This window comes from Gobio gobio (genome assembly GCF_949357685.1).
Source record: "Gobio gobio genome assembly, chromosome: 1".
Taxonomy (NCBI): Eukaryota; Metazoa; Chordata; class Actinopteri; order Cypriniformes; family Gobionidae; genus Gobio; species Gobio gobio.
Window position 1 is genome coordinate 63,452,656 of NC_137097.1, and position 20,847 is coordinate 63,473,502.

General features: G+C 38.5%; 1 protein-coding gene and 1 long non-coding RNA gene across 2 annotated transcripts in view; one reads left to right on the forward strand and one right to left on the reverse strand.

Annotated features, from left to right (window-relative positions):
* LOC307137213 overlaps window positions 1–20,847 on the reverse strand; it is a 97,493-nt gene that overhangs the window by 33,807 nt on the left and 42,839 nt on the right. The gene's annotated exons all lie outside the window — the stretch shown is intronic.
* Window positions 1–20,847, forward strand: part of dock6 (dedicator of cytokinesis 6) — a gene marked incomplete at its 5' end in the record, with an annotated part of 89,440 nt that overhangs the window by 11,125 nt on the left and 57,468 nt on the right. Inside the window, 4 exon segments of the mRNA XM_079834567.1 lie at window positions 11,710–11,797; window positions 15,893–16,068; window positions 17,462–17,530; window positions 19,635–19,758. Coding sequence (XP_079690693.1) covers window positions 11,710–11,797; window positions 15,893–16,068; window positions 17,462–17,530; window positions 19,635–19,758 — 457 coding nt within the window.

The following is a 20,847-nucleotide window of genomic DNA, read 5'->3' on the forward strand; positions in this document are numbered from 1 at the left end:
TCTCTGACACTTCTATCCAAAGATATCCCTTTGATCTCTTTCAATGGAAGTCTATGGGATCAGTTGCTAGGGAGCTCTAAATGGTTGCTAGGGCGTGGCTTCATAGGTTCACAATGATCCTGAGATAGTGATTGGCTGTCTGAGTAAATTGAGCCCACCCCCTTGTCTCTGAGACACTGTGAGCCAGAGCTATGGTCAATACAAAATCCCTATGCAATTTCCTATTGTAAGAGAAACACATGCGTTTTATGGGACGTCCCTCCCCATTATAAGTCAATGGGGCAAATTTAGGCAGCTCCTGCACCCCAGGGGTACAACTTATACCCCATTGCGATGTGTCATCTTAAAGGGCCTGTCAGCCTCTTCAAATGAGGTGACACACGAGTTTCTACGAAATCCTCGCTCAGAGTTATGACTCGTTAAAAAATTTTGCAATGTTAAGTCTATGGGATTTTTTTCGCTACTTTTTCGCCCCTGGGGCGAACATCGTACCCCCGACCTCTTAGAAAAGATATAGCACACCATTCCCGATTAAGCCGCACGTTTTGACACCTCATTCATGGGTCTGTGACAAAAGATGTGGGAGGAGTAGCGCGCCAAAATGTTGTCCGGAAAAATAATAATAATAAACCGATCTGGGGTGAGATATTAAATATTTATGGCTTGCTACACAAGCACCAATAATAATATTAAGTGTTTTAATAACAATATTGATGCCTTGCTTGGCAAGCACCACTAATAAGTATGTTTGAGAGTGATGGTGATGCCTTGCTGCGCAAGGCATCACTAAAAAGCGTTCTGGGGCTAGATAGTAATAGTGATGCCTTGCTACGCAAGCACCACTAACTAGAATGTACATTTCCTGAAGAAAATGTGAGTGGTGCTTGCCGTGGCAAAAAAATCCTCTCGGATGCTATGTTGTGTGTACTGGATTCTCACCCGAAACAAAAGAGGCCACCCCCAAGTCTGTACGATGTTGTGGAGCTGAGATATGTCCTATTCATGTGTTTGTACGGTTGCTAGGGTACTCTATATGGTTGCTATGGAGTGGCTATACAATTTATGGGGTGACATTTAAAGACTATTTGCCAGTCTGAGTCAAAAGACCCAACCCCCATGCCTCTACGATGTTCTGAAGCAGAGATATAGGTCCTTGTAAACGGTTGCTAGGGTACTCTGTTTGGTTGCTATGGAGGGGCTTGGCAGCATCCAATGATGATACTGCTTGTCTGTATGAATGATATAAACCAACCCCCATGTCTCTAGGATGTTCTGAGGCAGAGATATATGTCTTGGTAAACGGTTGCTAGGGTACTCGGTTTGGTTGCTATGGAGGGGTTTGGCAGCATCCAATGATGATACTGTTTGTCTGTATGAATGATATAAACCAACCCCCATGCCTCTATGATGTTCTGAAGCAGAGATATAGGTCTTGGTATACGGTTGCTAGGGTACTCTGTTTGGTTGCTAAGGGGCCTTGGCAGCATCCAATGATGATACTGCTTGTCTGTATGAATGATATAAACCAACCCCCATGCCTCTATGATGTTCTGAGGCAGAGATATAGGTCGTGATTAACGGTTGCTAGGCTGCTTGATAATGGTTGCTAGGGCGTGGCTAGGAAGAGTTGAAGGTGATTTGTGATTGGCTGTTGATGCCCCGAGTCAAACAAACCCACCTTCATGTTTCTATGACACTTCTATCCAAAGATATCCCTTTGATCTCTTTCAATGGAAGTCTATGGGATCAGTTGCTAGGGAGCTCTAAATGGTTGCTAGGGCGTGGCTTCATAGGTTCACAATGATCCTGAGATAGTGATTGGCTGTCTGAGTAAATTGAGCCCACCCCCTTGTCTCTGAGACACTGTGAGCCAGAGCTGTGGTCAATACAAAATCCCTATGCAAGTTCCCATTGTAAGAGAAACACATGCGTTTAATGGGACGTCCCTCCCCATTATAAGTCAATGGGGAAATTTGGGGAGCTCTAGCGCCCCAGGGGTACAACTTATACCCCATTGCGATGTGTCATCTTAAAGGGTCTGCCAGCCTCTTCAAATGTGGTGACACACAAGTTTCTACGAAATCCTCGCTCTGAGTTATGACTCGTTAAAAATTTTCGCAATGTTAAGTCTATGGGATTTTTTTCGCTACTTTTTCGCCCCTGGGGCGAACACCGCACCCCCGACCCCTTAGAAAAGATATAGCACACCATTCCCGATTAAGCCGCACGTTTTGACACCTCATTCATGGGTCTGTGACAAAAACTGTGGGAGGAGTAGCGGGACAAAATGTTGTCCGGAATAAGAATAAGATAAAGATGAATAATAATAAACCGTTCTAAATAATATTTATGGCTTGCTACGCAAGCACCATTAATAATAAAAATATGGAGAATAGCAATATTGATGCATTGCTTCACAAGCAACACTAATATGTATGTTTGAGAGTGATGGTGATGCCTTGCTTCGCAAGGCATCACTAAAACCGTTTTCGGGCTAGATAGTAATAGTGATGCCTTGCTACGCAAGCACCACTAACTAGAATGTACATTTCCTGAAGAAAATGTGAGTGGTGCTTGCCGTGGCAAAAAAATCCTCTCGGATGCTATGTTGTGTGTACTGGATTCTCACCCGAAACAAAAGAGGCCACCCCCAAGTCTATACGATGTTGTGGAGCTGAGATATGTCCTATTCATGTGTTTGTACGGTTGCTAGGGTACTCTATAAGGTTGCTATGGAGTGGCTATACAATTTATGGGGTGACATTTAAAGACTATTTGCCAGTCTGAGTCAAAAGACCCAACCCCCATGCCTCTACGATGTTCTGATGCAGAGATATAGGTCCTTGTAAACGGTTGCTAGGGTACTCTGTTTGGTTGCTATGGAGGGGCTTGGCAGCATCCAATGATGATACTGCTTGTCTGTATGAATGATATAAACCAACCCCCATGTCTCTAGGATGTTCTGAGGCAGAGATATAGGTCTTGGTAAACGGTTGCTAGGGTACTCTCTTTGGTTGCTATGGAGGGGTTTGGCAGCATCCAATGATGATACTGCTTGTCTGTATGAATGATATAAACCAACCCCCATGCCTCTATGATGTTCTGAAGCAGAGATATAGGTCTTGGTATACGGTTGCTAGGGTACTCTTTTTGGTTGCTAGGGGGGCTTGGCAGCATCCAATGATGATACTGCTTGTTTGTATGAATGATATAAACCAAACCCCATGTCTCTACGATGTTCCGAAGCAGAGATATAGGTCTTGGTATACGGTTGCTAGGGTACTCTGTTTGGTTGCTAGGGGGGCTTGGCAGCATCCAATGATGATACTGCTTGTCTGTATGAATGATATAAACCAACCCCCATGTCTCTATGATGTTCTGAGGCAGAGATATAGGTCTTGGTATATGGTTGCTAGGGTACTCTGTTTGGTTGCTAAGGGGGCTTGGCAGCATCCAATGATGATACTGCTTGTCTGTATGAATGATATAAACCAACCCCCATGTCTCTATGATGTTCTGAAGCAGAGATATAGGTCTTGGTATATGGTTGCTAGGGTACTATGTTTGGTTGCTAAGGGGGCTTGGCAGCATCCAATGATGATACTGCTTGTCTGTATGAATGATATAAACCAACCCCCATGCCTCTATGATGTTCTGAAGCAGAGATATAGGTCTTGGTATACGGTTGCTAGGGTACTCTGTTTGGTTGCTAGGGGGGCTTGGCAGCATCCAATGATGATACTGCTTGTCTGTATGAATGATATAAACCACCCCCCATGTCTCTATGATGTTTTGAGGCAGAGATATAGGTCTTGGTAAACGGTTGCTAGGGTACTCTTTTTGGTTGCTATGGAGTGGCTTGGCAGCATCCAATGACATTACTCTAAAGGCTGCTTGTCAGTATGAATTATATAAACCAACCCCCATGCCTCTATGATGTTCTGAGGCAGAGATATCGGTCTTGGTTAACGGTTGCTAGGCTGCTTGATAATGGTTGCTAGGGCGTGGCTAGGAAGTGTTGAAGGTGATTTGTGATTGGCTGTTGATGCCCCGAGTCAAACAAACCCACCCTCGTGTTTCTATGAGACTTCTATCAAAAGATATCCCTTTGATCTCTTTCAATGGAAGTCTATGGGATCAGTTGCTAGGGAGCTCTAAATGGTTGCTAGGGCGTGGCTTCATAGGTTGACAATCATCCTGAGATAGTGATTGGTTGGCTGAGTAAATTGAGCCCACCCTCTTGTCTCTGAGACACTGTGAGCCAGAGCTATGGTCAATACAAAATCCCTATGCAATTTCCCATTGTAAGAGAAACACATGAGTTTTATGGGACGTCCCTCCCCATTATAAGTCAATGGGGAAATTTGAGGAAATTTGGGGAGCTCTAGCACCCCAGGGGTACAACTTATACCCCATTGCGATGTGTCATCTTACAGGGCCTGTCAGCCTCTTCAAATGTGGTGACACACGAGTTTCTCCGAAATCCTCTCTCAGAGTTATGAGGGGTCAAAGTGTCCGCAATGTTAAATCCCATTGACTTTTCGGTTACTTTTTCGCCCCTGGGGCGAACATCGCACCCCCGATCCCTTAGAAAAGATATAGCACACCATTCCCGTATAGGCCGGTCGATTTGACGCCTCATTCATGGGTCTGTGACAAAATTTGTGGGAGGAGAAGCGCGCCGAAAAAGTGGCCAGAAGAAGAAGAAGAATAAAAAAAATAAACCGTTCTGGGGTGAGATATTAAATATTTATGGCTTGCTACGCAAGCCCCAATAATAATTTTTATTATGGAGAATAACAATATTGATGCCTTGCTTGGCAAGCATCACTAATAAGTATGTTTGAGAGTGATGGTGATGCCTTGCTGCGCAAGGCATCACTAAAACTCGTTCTGGGGCTAGATAGTAATAGTGATGCCTTGCTACGCAAGCACCACTAATAAACCGATCCTGGTGAGATATTAAATATTTATGGCTTGCTACGCAAGCCCCAATAATAATTTTAAGTATGGATAATAACAATATTGATGCCTTGCGTGGCAAGCACCACTAATAAGTATGTTTGAGAATGATGGTGATGCCTTGCTGCGCAAGGCATCACTAAAACTCGTTCTGGGGCTAGATAGTAATAGTGATGCCTTGCTACGCAAGCACCACTAATAATAATAATAATAAGTTTAAGTACAATATCAGTAAGTTGGCTCTTCCAAGCCAACTTAATTAAACAACTCTGATCATGTGACTGTTTACTCCAGCCATGTACAATTTTTATGCAAAATCAAGACAGTTCGATGTTGATTGTCAGTGTTACTTCAGAAGCACAGGAGAAAATTAGTTTTTTGTGTAGTACTATCAAATCGATTAATCGCATATAACATAAAAGTTTGTAAATATATAATATGTGTGTGCATGTATGTGTGTGAGAGTATATTTACAAACTTTTGTTAGATGCGATTAATCGATTTGACAGCACTATTTTTTTTTTTACTTTAATACATTGTTGCCAAATTGGATTGTAAAGTATTGTACCAGAAGCTCAAATTATCGTATTTGGAAGAAAATTGTCATACATGAGTCAAACGCACAAAATAATACAACTATTTATTTTAGACCAACAACTTTTTGACACGCTGCTTCATATGCTCTGCCTTCCTCTTCGCCTCACCCCTTTCTTCAGCTTCTTTTTCAGTACTCGTTTTTTTTGCTAAACTATCGACCTCAGCTTGGAAACAATTGACCTAATCGCCGCGGTAGGATCGTTAACTTGTGCTCGTGAGAGAGAGTCATTCTCAACGATGATTGGCCGAGAAGACTTAACGTGAGATGAGATGGAAGACATGCTTAACAGTAAACACCACATTCACCTTCTCCTCACAATCATGATGGTAGACGTAGGATCCACAGCTAGATCAATAAATATAGAAGCCCTATGATTACAACGACCATTATTTGAAGTGTCACAAAATTCTGAAATGATCATACATTATGTTTTTTTTTTTTCCTGATTGATCGTACAGAGGTCAAAATGAGTGTACAAATACGATAATTATCGTACGTCTGGCAACAATGCTTTTATATGAGTCTTAATGTATGAGTCAGAATATGCATCTTATTTATATATGCTGCTTATCATGGGAATCAACTCACTTTTTGCAGTGGAAGCATTTCTGGAACTTGTTCGATGGGTTCATAAAAACAAACAGAAACTGAGCAGTATGTCTGACGGATTAATTCTGCTGTTTATTGTTTTGTTTTTATTTGTTGAGAGTCATTGTTATTGTGGTTTTCATTCATTGACATAGACTAAAGCAACACTGACAATTTGAGATTAAAATCACTCCAAATTAATGAACATGTTCAAAGGCATATGGGTCCTAAGTGAAATCTTGCAATGCGGATGGAAGTAGACAAGCCTACAGAGAGTGTTTTGAAGAGTGTTCCCGTACAAAAGCACTTTACTGAGATGGTAATACCATGGTACTTTCGTTTGAACGCAGTTCTTGCTATATTGATTCGTATGGCACGGTTTGTACTGCTGCACAATCTCAGACTTACATTGTAAATAGATGTCTCTTCTGCCCAAAAGGCATGAAACTTGTGCATAGGCTTATGTTTCATGTAGTTATTATCTTTCTCCGTCTTCACCTCTGTGAGACGGGACCCATTGTTTCCCTGCAGGATGTAGGAAAGGGTGGCGTGCTCCATTCCGCCCATTGCTTTTAGAGCAGACTAGTTTTCCTCTTTCCTTTTGAAGCAGGAAATAGGAAGCCACGGTGCAGGGCTCTGCTCTTTTTTTTTGTCCTGATGAAGTGTGCAACACCTAAAGATCATACATTAGCATGCACTTATAAGCGCTCTTAATTCTCATTGCAGTACACTGTAAAACAAACAGCATGTTATTATTACTCCAGCTTGACCCCGCTGGCCAGCCAGGCTTAGTTTGCCCTAACAGTCTTTTCCTTCACAGTCACAGCTTTTCAGGAAATGGATAGTCAGTGAAGTGGCTTGACCCCTGGGAGGAGGCCACATCCGCTTTTTGCACCACGTCGGGGTTGGTTGAATGACAGGGCCTGATGCTGTAGTCGGCAGGGTTTTGTTAGCAGTGCAAAGTCTGGGTTCGTGCTTGGAGAATGGCAGCGGTGGTTAAGGTTAGAAAATGTGAGAGTGTTTGCCCATGCAGGACTCGCCACCACATCGTGGTTATTGAACCACAGTTATTACACAGTTACTGAACCGAAATGAATGCAAACTGATTTAAAATGAGTAATGACTGTTTAGTGTTTACTATTGTCTTTTTAGAGCTGCTTTACAGCAGAATTGATTTGTGTTTGCATCATTGAATCGTTTTTTTCCCTGTTTGTTCCTGCATCAGCTTATAAATGGATGCGTCAATGCTGACAGTGTTTACTTCCATATGACCGTGTGCTGTAGGGTTGCAACAATACAGTTAGTCCCTGGTTCAATACATACCTCCGTTTTTTAACCATGGTTTTCGGTTCGGTTCGGCTTGTCACAAGTGTTTTTTGTTATTCTATTCTTAGGCGACAGGAACAGCAAGAGGTTAAGAAGAATTTTTTTTATTTTTTATTGCAATACTCTTTCTTTATTTTACTTAAAATACTTGAAAAACCTTACTTAAACTTAAAACTTTACTTAAAAAAAACCTTGTACACATTCCTAGTGTATTGTATAATATAAAATAAATATATATACAGATTTACACTGGCAGCTCAGAGCTGTACAGCAGCATTTAAGTATGAAATTGAGTGAATAAATGTAAAAATAAAACACTAAATAGACTTCACTTTAAAATATACATTGATTCTTATTAAATTTACTGTATTCAAGTCTTTCAGTCAAGAGCAGCGAGTGATTTTCTCTTTGTTTTTTGTTGTTTTATTAATAGTTCACTCAAAAATGAAAATTCTGTCATCGATTATTCGCGCTCAAGTTGTTTTATACCTGAATAAAGTTCTTTCTTCTGTTGGACATAAAATATATTTTGGAGAATGTTGGAAACCAAACAGTTGCTGGTCCCCATTGTAGGAAATGATAATATGGATTAGAGCTGCAACTAACGATTATTTTTTCTGTCGACTAATCTAACGATTATTTTTTCGATTAGTCGACTAATCTAACGATTATTTTCCCAGATTAATCTTATGATTCTTTTTTACTGATTATTGTATTTCAAAGAGGGTAGTGAATTTGTATATTATTTTAACATGAAATCAATGAATGATGACAATATTAATTGTATTTCAGGAAAGGTAGTGTACATAGTATGCCATTTTATAATGAAATATATGAACACAAGAAGCTTTTTAAACATAATATATAATGATACTATTCATAATAAAATGTATACAGAGTAGGCCTAATTAGGAAAAGTTGTTTACTATAGGCTAGTAGTTGAGTATGATTTACTTATTGATTTGTGTCAATAGTAAACGAAAATGCACTTGTATTTATCTGCAAAAGGTTCACATACAGGAGCTTTCAGCATAGTTTTAATATAGTATAACTAGTCGTCTATTTTGAAGATACATGTGCATAAACAACGACTAAAGCTGCCAGAAGTTTTTGCCCAAACTTCAAAGACACATTTAAATGATTAAAGCTAGAGGCATATCTTAACTTTAATGTTTCTTTAATCATGTAAACTACCTATATACAGCATGTTTTATGCATATGTGTTTGGGACAGAGGGGAACCAGGTCGCATTAACAGGAGATATATGCAGCCCATAATAAATAAAAGCACGAGACGTACTGGGGTCGGAGAAGAACCCCGGAAAATGTGACCGTCTGTTGCAATACACGCGCAACGGTTCAGCTGCGCGAGAGAACACTGGAAGGGTTGCCAGGTTTACACAACAAAACCCACCCATTCGTTACTCAAAACAAGCCCAATCGCGTTTCGGGGAGGTTCTCTGGTAAACATCGCGTTCGGGGGGTTAAATATGTGTGTTTTTTTGCTTCAACCCGCGGACATGAGACACAGCCCGCGGCAACAGTGTAGAAGTAGCCCAATTCCGCGGAAAAAAGCGGACTTGGCAACACTGATTGGCAGTGTGAAAGCTCCCGCTCTCCACGCGCACAGCTTCTGCTCTGCCTGCGCGCGCAGTGTGAAACCGGCGTTACAGAGCGAACAAAGCACAGTTTTACTCGGCTTCTGTTTAAAGTACTCCCACACTTTTGAATGTCGCGGTCTGGCTTTATATGATAAATTATAATTTTCACTGTGCCCGGGAGCAGAAGCTGCCATTATTCTAGATCTTCTGTTCCATTCTAGAACGTAAATAATGTGCCGCCGACGCGTCGACGCATTTCACGCACGTCGACGTATTTTCGTAGTCGACGTCATCGACGACGTCGACGCGTCGTTGCAGCCCTAATATGGATGTCAATGGCTACCATCAACTGTCTGGTATTCAACTGTCTGTGTTCAACTGAAGAAATGAATAGAGGTTTGGACCAACATTAGAGTGAGTAAATAATGACATAATTTTAGAGGTGAACTGTCCCTTTAAGGAAAAGCGTAAAATGTGTAAATAGTAATAACATGTAATTTATACTTTATTTTGACAGATACTATTTGCACCTCAGTTTTGTTGTACATTAACAGAATGCAATAATAACAGTGTAAATGATTATATTTATTTAAATTATTAAATGGATGCCGCCTTAAAGGGACAATAAAAGCCCTCCCTACACCAATCCCTAACCCTACCCAATAAATGCTTTTATTATTATTAATAAACATTTCGTTAGGCACTTTATTTTCCACATTTAGAACATTTTCTTAATTTTTACTGAAAGCAAATGCCTTTCCGATGTGATTTGCGATGAGAAAAGAGAGAAGAGCGAGCGCTGCAAAAGGCAGATTCGAACCTGCGTTGATCGCGTCAAAACAATGATCCATTAGCCATACGCTTTACTAATAGCGCCACTGAAGATGTTGAATTATGAGTGTTTTTTTTTAAATGTTGTACGGTCCAACCAGGCATTGTTAGGCGGAGCTAGTGCGAATAGCATTTGCCAACAAGGCACGCTATTTGCACTTGGTGTGAATAGACACACCGTTTAAAAAATGTGAACACACAGCCAAAAAAAACAAACATCAGATTAAGCAATGAAGATGAAAATTCTGTCATAATTTACTCACCTTCAAGGTGTTCCAAACCTGCATGAATTTCTCAAAAGAAGATATTTCAAAGAATGTTGGTAATCAAACAGTTGACGGTAGCCATTGACTTCCATAGTAGGATAAAAAAATACTATGGTATACTATATGTCTTGTTACTTACCAACACTCTTCAAATATCTTCTTTGGTGTTCGACAGAAGAAAGAAACTCGTACAGGTTTGGAACAACTTCAGGGTGAGTAAATGATGACCAAATGTTTTTTTTTTTTTTTTGGTGAACTATCCCTTTAAGGCTTGCAGTGTGACTGTGGATCATAGATTTATTTTCTGTCTGTAACACAAACAATGAAGAACTAACTGCTGATGCATGCAATTGTCACTATATTAGATATTAGATATCACTACACGATTATCCCGATCAAACAAATTTACAGTAACAATATTATCGTGATATCTAAAGCAATGTTATCAGTCAAATTCATCTTTAACTTTCTGGTTTCTTTTGTGTGTTCTCTTTATTGGCCAATACATTGCACTCAAAATATTGTGTATAGTTTGAGAAACAGTGCACCAAAAGAGTATGTCTGAATTATTCAGGGGAAAAAAGTTGGCAAATGACCTACTGCTTGCGGTGAGAAGTGTGCATCCAGTGGACATTTTGCTATCCCACGAGGCCGCTGGAGAGGATTTATAAATGGCAGTGAAGCGACACAACTGATGCTGTAGGTCTCATGACGCTGACAACCTGACAGATTTACTTTGTCTAGAGAATATGCATACTTTATAGAGAACAAAATCGCTAAACAATTACTTATTCAAAAGAATCAGCTACTCCGATATTTCAGATGCATCATTTTTTTATTTATGATGAGTGGAAACCACTTACTATGATTGCATGTCAACCTGCTACTGTCTCTGGATTATATAGATATGTAGTCTTTACATTATATCAATATTTCATTTTTATCCTCAATAGCGGTATTGCAACACTCTTACATACAATATTACATACATACATGCTGAAATTTACTTTAAATCCTTATCTCTTGAGTTTGAGCTATAGTAATAGGGATACTTTCCTTAGCATGCGTCACTAATGATGGGGCGTGTGTGTGTGTGTGTTTTGAAGGGAACTGGAGCATCTGCAGCTGTGTGTTCATATATTTGTCTGTGAGAGCGAGGCAGTTTGAGTTTGTTAGAGAGCAGCTGCAGGCTATCTCTGAGTGGATGAGGGGTTACTGGGTTATTGGGCTTTGTTGGGCATTAAAGCCTCTCATTTGCTTTTAGTTCTCAAATTGGCAGAGCTGTGGCGTCCTGCCTGCTCTCCGCCAGCGGCTCAGCATCTCATCAAACGTTCTGAGTTTGACCATCGCCATCTAAGCAGCTGCCGGCTCTGGCAGTAATAATGTCATCTGATATGAGCTCGTCTCGCTGTCTGTGTCTGATTCGTTGTGATGCTCTTGATTATCTTTGTGATATTTTGAGCTCCTGATGCGATTTTATATAAAATCTTGTAACTATAATAAATGTCCCTTTCTGTCTTGGTTTGTGTCTCTCATAGGACAGTAGCGTCTGAGGTCAGGAAGCAGGTTTCCCGGGAATATGGCTCTCCACAGCTGTCCAAAAAACGTGCTGGAGCTCATCAACCGGTTAGTGTGTATTTGTGTTTAATGTATTTCTGCTTGTCTGCACAAGACTCCTGCCAGGTCTTGAGTAAGACTGAGGGCGTAATATAACAGTTTGCAGAATATTTGCTTTGAAAACAAACCTGGGGGTACAAGACTTTAAAGTGATATTTGGTACTCTCGTTCTTCTGGAATTCAGTAGGACCAAGTTTAATATATAAATATTTACAATGTCACATCGTGTGTTTGGATTGGTGAGGTTTCACTTAAAAGGGTATGAATGTATTTGCATTACATACTACCATTAAGACGTTTAGTGTAAGATTTCTTTTAATTTTTTTAATTTATTTTAAGAAATCAATAATTTTGACATTCACAGTAAAGACATTTATAATGTTACAAAAGATTTCTATTTCTAATAAATGCTGTTCTTTTTCCTTTTTTTCCCCAAATAAATCAGTATCACGGTTTCCATAAAAAATATGAAGCAGTTTTCAACTGTTATTGATAATAATAAGAAATGTTCCTTGAGCAGCAAATCATCATATTAGAATGATTTTTGATGGATCATATGACACTGAAGACTGGGGTAATGATGCTGAAAATTCAGTTTTGACATCACAGGAATAAATTACATTTTAAAACATATTAAAGTAGAACGAAATTATTTAAAATGCAATAATATTTCATGTAAACATCAACGAGTTTACTGTATTTTTTATTTTTATTTTGGCTGTACCTAAGAACATTTTCAAGTCAAAACATTTCACAAAAACATGAAAATGATAATAAAAGTAGTTGATATTACACTTTCTGGTTGACAAATTGGATCATATTCATAGTTAATGTGATGCACAACACCTGCGTGATCTCAAGGGGAACTGACTTCATCCATCCACTAAAAATCACCTTGACACCAGTTGATCTAAAGTCATTGGCTGCGTCCGAAAGCTTAAAAATGCTGCATTCGGAGGACGCATTCCAAGGTAGGAAAGCATCAAGGCACATCCGAATCCAATGTTAGCTTCACTTCCTGTCTTCTGAAAATACCTTCATCTGATCGATTTTACATTTACATTTACATTTATGCATTTGGCAGACGCTTTTATCCAAAGCGACTTACATTGCATTCAAGGTACACATTTGACATTTTTTGTCAGTTCTTGCTTTCCCTGGGAATCGAACCCATGACCTTGGCGTTGCTAGCGCCATGCTCTACTGTTTGAGCTACAGGAAATTTTTGAAGGCGGCATTAATGTATCCTCCTGTGTGACAGTTAAGATAAAAAATAAAATGGCATCTGAAAGTTGAGGTTGGTGGTCAGTTTGTGTCTAAATGTATGTTTTTGACCAACGTTTTCCACTTTTGATGTAAGTTCTAGGGAGAAATTACAATTATAGTAATTAAATGTTCACTTAGTTATCACCAAAGCTCTCTCTATTTTGTTATAGATCATTAAACCGTTACACTGCCTCAGTTTTCTTTCTTTATTTTATTTATATAGTACAATTTAATACAATTATAGTTGCCTAATGTGCTGTACAGACCAATAACCAGACCAGTAATACCAATAAAACATAAATGCTGCACAATAGTTGCTAAAAGATTGCGACTCAGTTCAAACACACACCTGATCTTATTCCTAAAAATAAGCAGCGAACCGTCAAATTTGTGTTCTGACACAGAGAGAACAGTTGTCATCTTTAGATATTTTCAACCACACAGTATCATTATTTCTGTGTTACAGTAAGTAAAATGAATCACAGAAGTACTGGGATAAAAGTTTATAGTTTGGATATAATCACAGATGTCTTTTGAAACAGACTTGGCGCTTCAAATAACGTTTGTATCGATTACATTGTTACACCAGTAGGTGGAGACAAACAAGTGTTAAAAATGTATTTTCTTATTGAATCATTCATTCAAGAGATTTGTTGAAAAATACAGATTCATTCAGAAATGAAACAAGTGAAGTCTTTATAAGTGAGTTATTGAATTAGTCGCTCAAATTAATTAAATATTTTAAAAAAATAGACTGCAGCAATTAACATTTTGTCAGAACCTCTGGTAAATGATTTGTTATTCTGTTCAGTTGTCTATTCAGTATCACAGGTGACTCATGATCTCTATTTAAAGAAATATTTGTGAGTCTCAGTTTATCCAGAATTGTGCAGGACTATTCAGTCTGAAGAGTTAGTTCTGAGAAAAGGCTTGCACAATTTATTTGGAGATGCCACAAAGTTTGATGTTTTGTGTCTAATGCAATGCCATTTAGGGGAATTTTAAGTGTGGCCTAAGTGCTCAAATTGTGTTTGGGACCACTGTATATAGTGATTTGTAGATGGGAAATATAAAGGGGAAGTGAAATTGACCACAAACCACAATCACTTCCGCCTGTTTTCCCCTAACAGGTTATTTTGATTTTTTCTCTCTGTATGTTGTGATTGCAGTGTTGGTAACTCTGAAACTGTACCTTGAGAAGCTTTAAGTGTCTCATACACCATCCAAATACAGTAGATAAACTACAGTCAAGCCTCCATTTTGTACATGTTAAAACAGGAAGTAGATAACTGCACTGAAGCTATTTAAATGGGTCCTATTACAGAGACAAATTTTGCAGGTAAAAGAGTTCCTTGTACGATGCAAAAACTTACACAATTTTTGACACTGTAGAAAGAAATTAATACATTTATTGAGCAAGGATGCTTTAAATTAGATTTGTGTTTGCAATGAATGCTGTTCTTTTGAACTTTGAATACTGAATCAGAATACTGAAAAAAAAAGTCATCATGGTTTCCACAAGCATATTAAGCAGCACAACTGCTTTCAACATTGATGATGATGATGATGATGATGATGATGATAATAATAATATGTTTCTTGAATAGTAACTCAGAAGGATCATTTGACAATGAACTGGAGTAATGATGTTGAAAGATTCAGCTTTGACATCACAGGAATAAATTACTTTTTAAAATATATTAAAATAGAACACAGTTATTTTTTGTATTTTTGATTGAATAAATGCAGTCTTGGTGAACATAAGAGACTTCTTTTAATGACCTCAAACCTTATATAATGGTAGTGAACATAAATACATACAATCATATATATACTGTGTGTGTGTGTGTGTGTATATATATATATATGTGTTCACATAATATGTGTGTACTCTGTTAATTATTATTTATATATAAATACACACACATTCATGTATATATTTAAGAAATATTTGCATGTATATACTGTATATACATTTATATAATCTATAATATATATAAATATAAATGTTTTGTATATAAAAATAATATTTTTTTCTTAAATACATACATGCTTGTGTGTGTATTTGTATATAAATAATAATTAACAGAGTACACACACATATATTATGTAAACACAAACTTTTATTTTGGATGTGATTAATCGCGATTAATCTTTTGACAGCCTTGATATATATATATATACATATACTTACACATACTTCAAGAAAATACAGTGGCCCCATAAGTATTTCAAGCAACACTTGTATGTGATTGAATCTATCTAAATCATGGGCGTCGGAAGCAAAAAAAAAGTGGGTGGGTCCTCAGTCAAAATTTTTTACTGGAGTAGATACCATTTACATTAAGTACAAATATTTCCTTGTTTGCTAAACGTCTGGTTGGGCAAGACAAAATTACCATCACCATAATCACCATATCATTGAGAGCGGCAATAGTGTAGAGGTAAGACGCATGGCTTCAAGTTTTGACGCAAATCGAACCGAGGTTCGAATTCGCCCTTTGCCGAACTCACTCCACTCCTTTTTCCCATCACATATCAGATCGGAAAGGCATTTATTTTCAATAAAAATGATGAAAATATTAGAAAAATGCAAATAAAGCATCTAACTTGTGTTTAATAATAAGTGTTTATTGGTTAGGGGTAGGTAAACAGACATGTGCTGAATTAGAGACGATAAAAGTGAGGGGGTCCAATATCATTGATCGTAAAAAGTGGGTGGGTCTTGTCCCACCCACATACAATGGTTCCGACGCCCATGATCTAAATATTATTCAGTCGTTTTGCTGGAGTGTTTAGAGCAATTCAGGTCCAGGGTTGACGCTTGTAACCTTCTAGGTGCCTCTGACGGAGGTGGTGGAGCCAGTGGACTATGAGGAGTACGTTAGCAGCCATCCACCAGGAGCAGAGGTTGGACCCCTCAGACAGCTGCTGGAGTTCCCCAGCGATGACCTGGAGCTGTTGCTGCAGGAGAGAGAGTGTGCTACCATAGAGCCGCCAGTCCCTGAGGAGGAGTGAGTATCCCATCACAAACACACACACACTGTAATGAACCTTGCCCTTCCTCACGCCTTCACTGCTAATCAGATAATCTCATCTTCTTGGATAAGCCATGCTGTGCTGCATATGAGTGCACTAATACCCCTTTTCCACCGACCTGGTTCCAGTCCGGATTCCCAGCCTTAGTCCATTCTCGAACCGTTCTGTGCAGATCGGTTCAACTCCGGCCCTAAAAACTTGGTCTCGACTGGAGTGTGGGGAGGCCGAGAAATGCTGTCGCTGTCATTCTGGTTGAGCAATGTACTAATGTTGCACTACATTGCTCTTTTATATCGAAATATATAAAACCATGCACGTGAGAGAGACTCAGCGGTGAGAGAGCAATTGAATCAACGGTTTCAGTTCCAATATATCTCCAAAAAGGACACATGAGAGTATCAGGAGTTTGAGATTTGCCAGTTCGCTAGAAACACTCCCGGGACTATGAACAGCAAAACCGAACTGCCTGCATAACCTCAGGGACGCGCACTGTTTGATTTTAGCCTGTTTATAGCCTGGTAAGCAACATGTATCATTAGCTATATTTCCATCCACCTATTTTTATGCACATTTTGGGATATTGCATAAAAAAATGCTGAATGGAAACGCCAAGATGCGCATAAATTCTAAAAATGCGCATTAAAAACGTATGCGCTCGTTTGAGTAGGATACATTTTCTATCCGATACGAAAACACGCGTATAAACTACGATGGAAATGCATTTACCGGATAAATTCCTTGATGCGCATAAAGAAAATCATGTGACTTTTGCGATGTAACCGCATAACTGTACTAACCGGCGGATAAATCTTGTTTGCACAGCATCTGAAATGCTGGTTTGGTCATTCGGGAGTCTGTTGTCAAAGATGCTCGGTATATTTCCCTCCTAGAACTGTCTTACATGACTGCGTTCCAAAACAGCAGCATCTGCCTCTGAAAGCATGACAACAAGTTTACTGAGACGCACAAGTTTCTTTGAGACGCAAATCATTTATTATATACGAAAATGATTATATATTGGTGGCTTCTCCTATGTTTCTTAGTGATTTTTTTAGCGGTAGTTTATCAGGAAGTGATGATTATGTTCTCTTCGACTCACTGGATGGAAACGGTGCTTTATACGCAAATGTTTTATGCGATATTGCATTTTTGCGCATAAATTATATTCGCAGCTTTGGATGGAAACATAGCTATTGTTACATCACCGTCTTCAAGTTTGTGGAAACATGCGGCCAGCTTGCGACAGCCTCCAGTTCGCCTGGCCGAGAACAGGTTGTTGGCTCCGGGACACGAACCATTCTGATGGGAAAGGGGTGTGAGGGTATCTGGGGGTTTGATGGTTTCTCTTTTTGCACTCAATTTTGATAGCTCGCTGGACCCCAGAGTGAGGGATGCCCTGGGAGTCTACACCGATGACTGGCTCATCATCCAGAGGAAGTGAGTATTCTTCCTCATACGTGAGCTTGGACTGTAAAATACACACACAGCACCAGTCAAAAGTTTGGACGTACCTGCTTTTTCAGAAGTATAGTGACCAAAAAAATCATTCAACAAATCAAAACCTTCAATTAACTTCACTGGGATGCTTTTTCATCAGTATTGAAGGAGTTTCTTTGTACTCTAATGTTCTAAAATTAGAGTATAAATTTTTTTCTTCCTCATGCTCACCTAGGCTGCATTTATTTGAGCAAAACTACAGTAAAAACAGTAATATTGTGAAATATTATTACAATTTATTTAATAATATTTGTCAAATATTTATTGCAGATTCTTTGATGAATAGAAAAACTGAATTTATTTTAAAGGGTTAGTTCACCCAAAAATGAAAATTAGCCCATGATTTACTCGCCCTCAAGTCATCCTAGGTGTATATGACATTCTTCTTTCAGACGAATAAAATTAGTTATATAAAAAAAATCCTGGCTCTTCCAAGCATTATAATGGCAGTGAATTTTTTTTCTTGTTTATGAAGTCCATAAAAGTGCATCTATCCATCATATAACTGCTCCACACGCCTCCAGGGGGTTAATAAAGGCCTTGTGGAGCGAAGCGATGCATTTGTGTAAGAAAAATATCCATATTTAAAACCTTATAGACTAAAATAATTAATTTCCGGCATAATGCCGTACGCATCGGTTTACGGTGAAAGAGTAACCCTTGACACTTGAACCCTTGACGCTTGCGTATTGACGAACGCAGAAACGCAGAGGATGGAGCAAAACAAAACACCAGTCATAAATTAGAGTCTAAAACGAGAGAGTCTAAAAAGAGAAAGGGCGGTGGATTTTGTGTAAGAAAAATATCCATATTTAAAACCTTATAGACTAAAATAATTAATTTCCGGCATAATGCCGTACGCATTGGTTTACGGTGAAAGAGTAACCCTTGACACTTGAACCCTTGACGCTTGCGTATTGACGAACGCAGAAACGCAGAGGATGGAGCAAAACAAAACACCAGTCATAAATTAGAGTCTAAAACGAGAGAGTCTAAAAAGAGAAAGGGCGGTGGATTTTGTGTAAGAAAAATATCCATATTTAAAACCTTATAGACTAAAATAATTAATTTCCGGCATAATGCCGTACGCATCGGTTTACGGTGAAAGAGTAACCCTTGACACTTGAACCCTTGACGCATGCGTATTGACGAACGCAGAAACGCAGAGGATGGAGCAAAACAAAACACCAGTCATAAATTAGAGTCTAAAACGAGAGAGTCTAAAAAGAGAAAGGGCGGTGGATTTCGATATAAGAGAAGAGGGGCTTGAGTTTGTTGCCCAGCCCTATCCGCGAGAGGCGTCAAAGCTTGTTATGCTTTTATACATCGTTACTCTTTTGCCGTAAGCCGAATTGCGTATGGCTTTCTGCCGAAAGTTAGTTATTTTAGTCTATAAATTTTTAATTATGGACATTTTTCTTACACAGAAGCACCACTTCGCTTCGTTAGGCCTTTATTAACCCCCCAGAGCCGTGTGGAGCAGTTATATGATGGATAGATGTACTTTTACGAGACAACAATTCACTGCCATTTATAAAGCTTGGATTAGCCAGGACTTTTTTAATATAACTCTTCTGAAAGAAGAATGTCACATACACCTAGGATGACTTGAGGGCGAGTAAATCATGGGCTAATTTTCATTTTTGGGTGAACTATCCCTTTAAATATGAATCTTTTGAACAATGCCGTCACAAACACTTTTGATCAATGAACTGCATCCTTTCTGAAGAAAAGTATTCATTTCTTTCAACGAAACAAACCTTACTGACCCCAAACTTTCCAACCGTAGTGTATGCTGGGCACGTCTTCAGTCCAACTCAAAATGTAGTTTTGTAAAGTTCACACATAGGTACAGTTTATGTTGTCTACAAAACTAAATTAAATAATAAAGAGATTTTGATTAAAAGCCTTTAAACCAAAAGGTTTCAAGACCTTTAAAAACGTAGAGTTTGTTTATACTTTGACTGGTAGTGAATGACATGGATGCTTACTGGAGAACAAGTTGTTTAGAAAGTAGAAACATTCTGCTCTTGTGCTCTCTCAGGTATCAACGATACAGCACGACACAGACGCCTCATAACTCTGAGCGGCAGCGGGAGAAGCAGAAAGGACTCGTCAAACAGACCTTTGAGCTGGATGAGGCAGTCATTGATCGTCAGGATGAGCAGGTAACTGTCTGACGAATTAAAATCACACCAGTGGTGCGAGCCGTGGCCTAAAAGTGCATGTGCTCCAATACATGTGGGTGACACAGACTTGACACGAGATTTCTCAATCTGGTCCCCTTTTCTTCTCCAAATCATTTACTGTCAAATCAAGTTACATTTAGAAAGTACTAAAGGCCCGAAATAATATAATTATGAATTAATAATATCTCAAACTATTATTTAATTTGATTAAAAAATAAGAAAAATTGTCTAAATAAAAGATCATCTTTGAAAATGAAGAATGGATTTACATTGTAATTAATAGTTTTAAATGGTTTTACAATTTATTTTAGTTATTTTAAATCAAAGTTTGCATTAAAAAATAATCCTCAAATGAGAAACTTGTTTTTTATTTGTCATTTTATTTATTATTAAATTAAAGAATGTTATAAGTAAAACTGAAAAACTCCCTGAATGATGATCATTATTGTCTTATAATAAGTGGTTTTAAATTTGCTTTATTATTTAAAGGTCCCATGGCATGGCATTTTTCTATTATTTTATAATGTTTCCTGAGGTGTACTTATATTGTTAGGATGATTTTTACATCAAAAAAATTTATAATTTATTTTTGACATTTATGTGCATTTAAATAGATTTTAGGTCTCTATTATCTGTGCAAATAAGTAGGGACTTTTATTTTGACGGGTGTTGCAGTCTACGGAGCGATATGAAAAAAGAGGGAGCGCTCGTGAGAGCTTGCGGTTCATCATTCAGTAGGTTTAAGCAGATTTAAAGTTTACAGTTTGTTTAGCACCCCCGAAAAGACAATAGGTGTGTATGTGCTTGTTTACTGTCATTTGTAATGAGTATGTTTGTGTATTTCGCTGTATTGTTATTGATAATGCTATGAAGAGAGAGTTTGTGTAAGAGGTGTTTATGCGCACTTTGTTTTTTGTTCAGTTTTTGGAGGTAAACGGTTTCAATAAACTCCTGAAACATCAGTAAAGTCTAGCCATCATTCGGACGGGGTCCGCTACAGTTATTGTACTGAGTTGTTGCTGTTAGCGCAAGCTTATTTGTATCTGAGAGATTCTGAATAAACAGTCC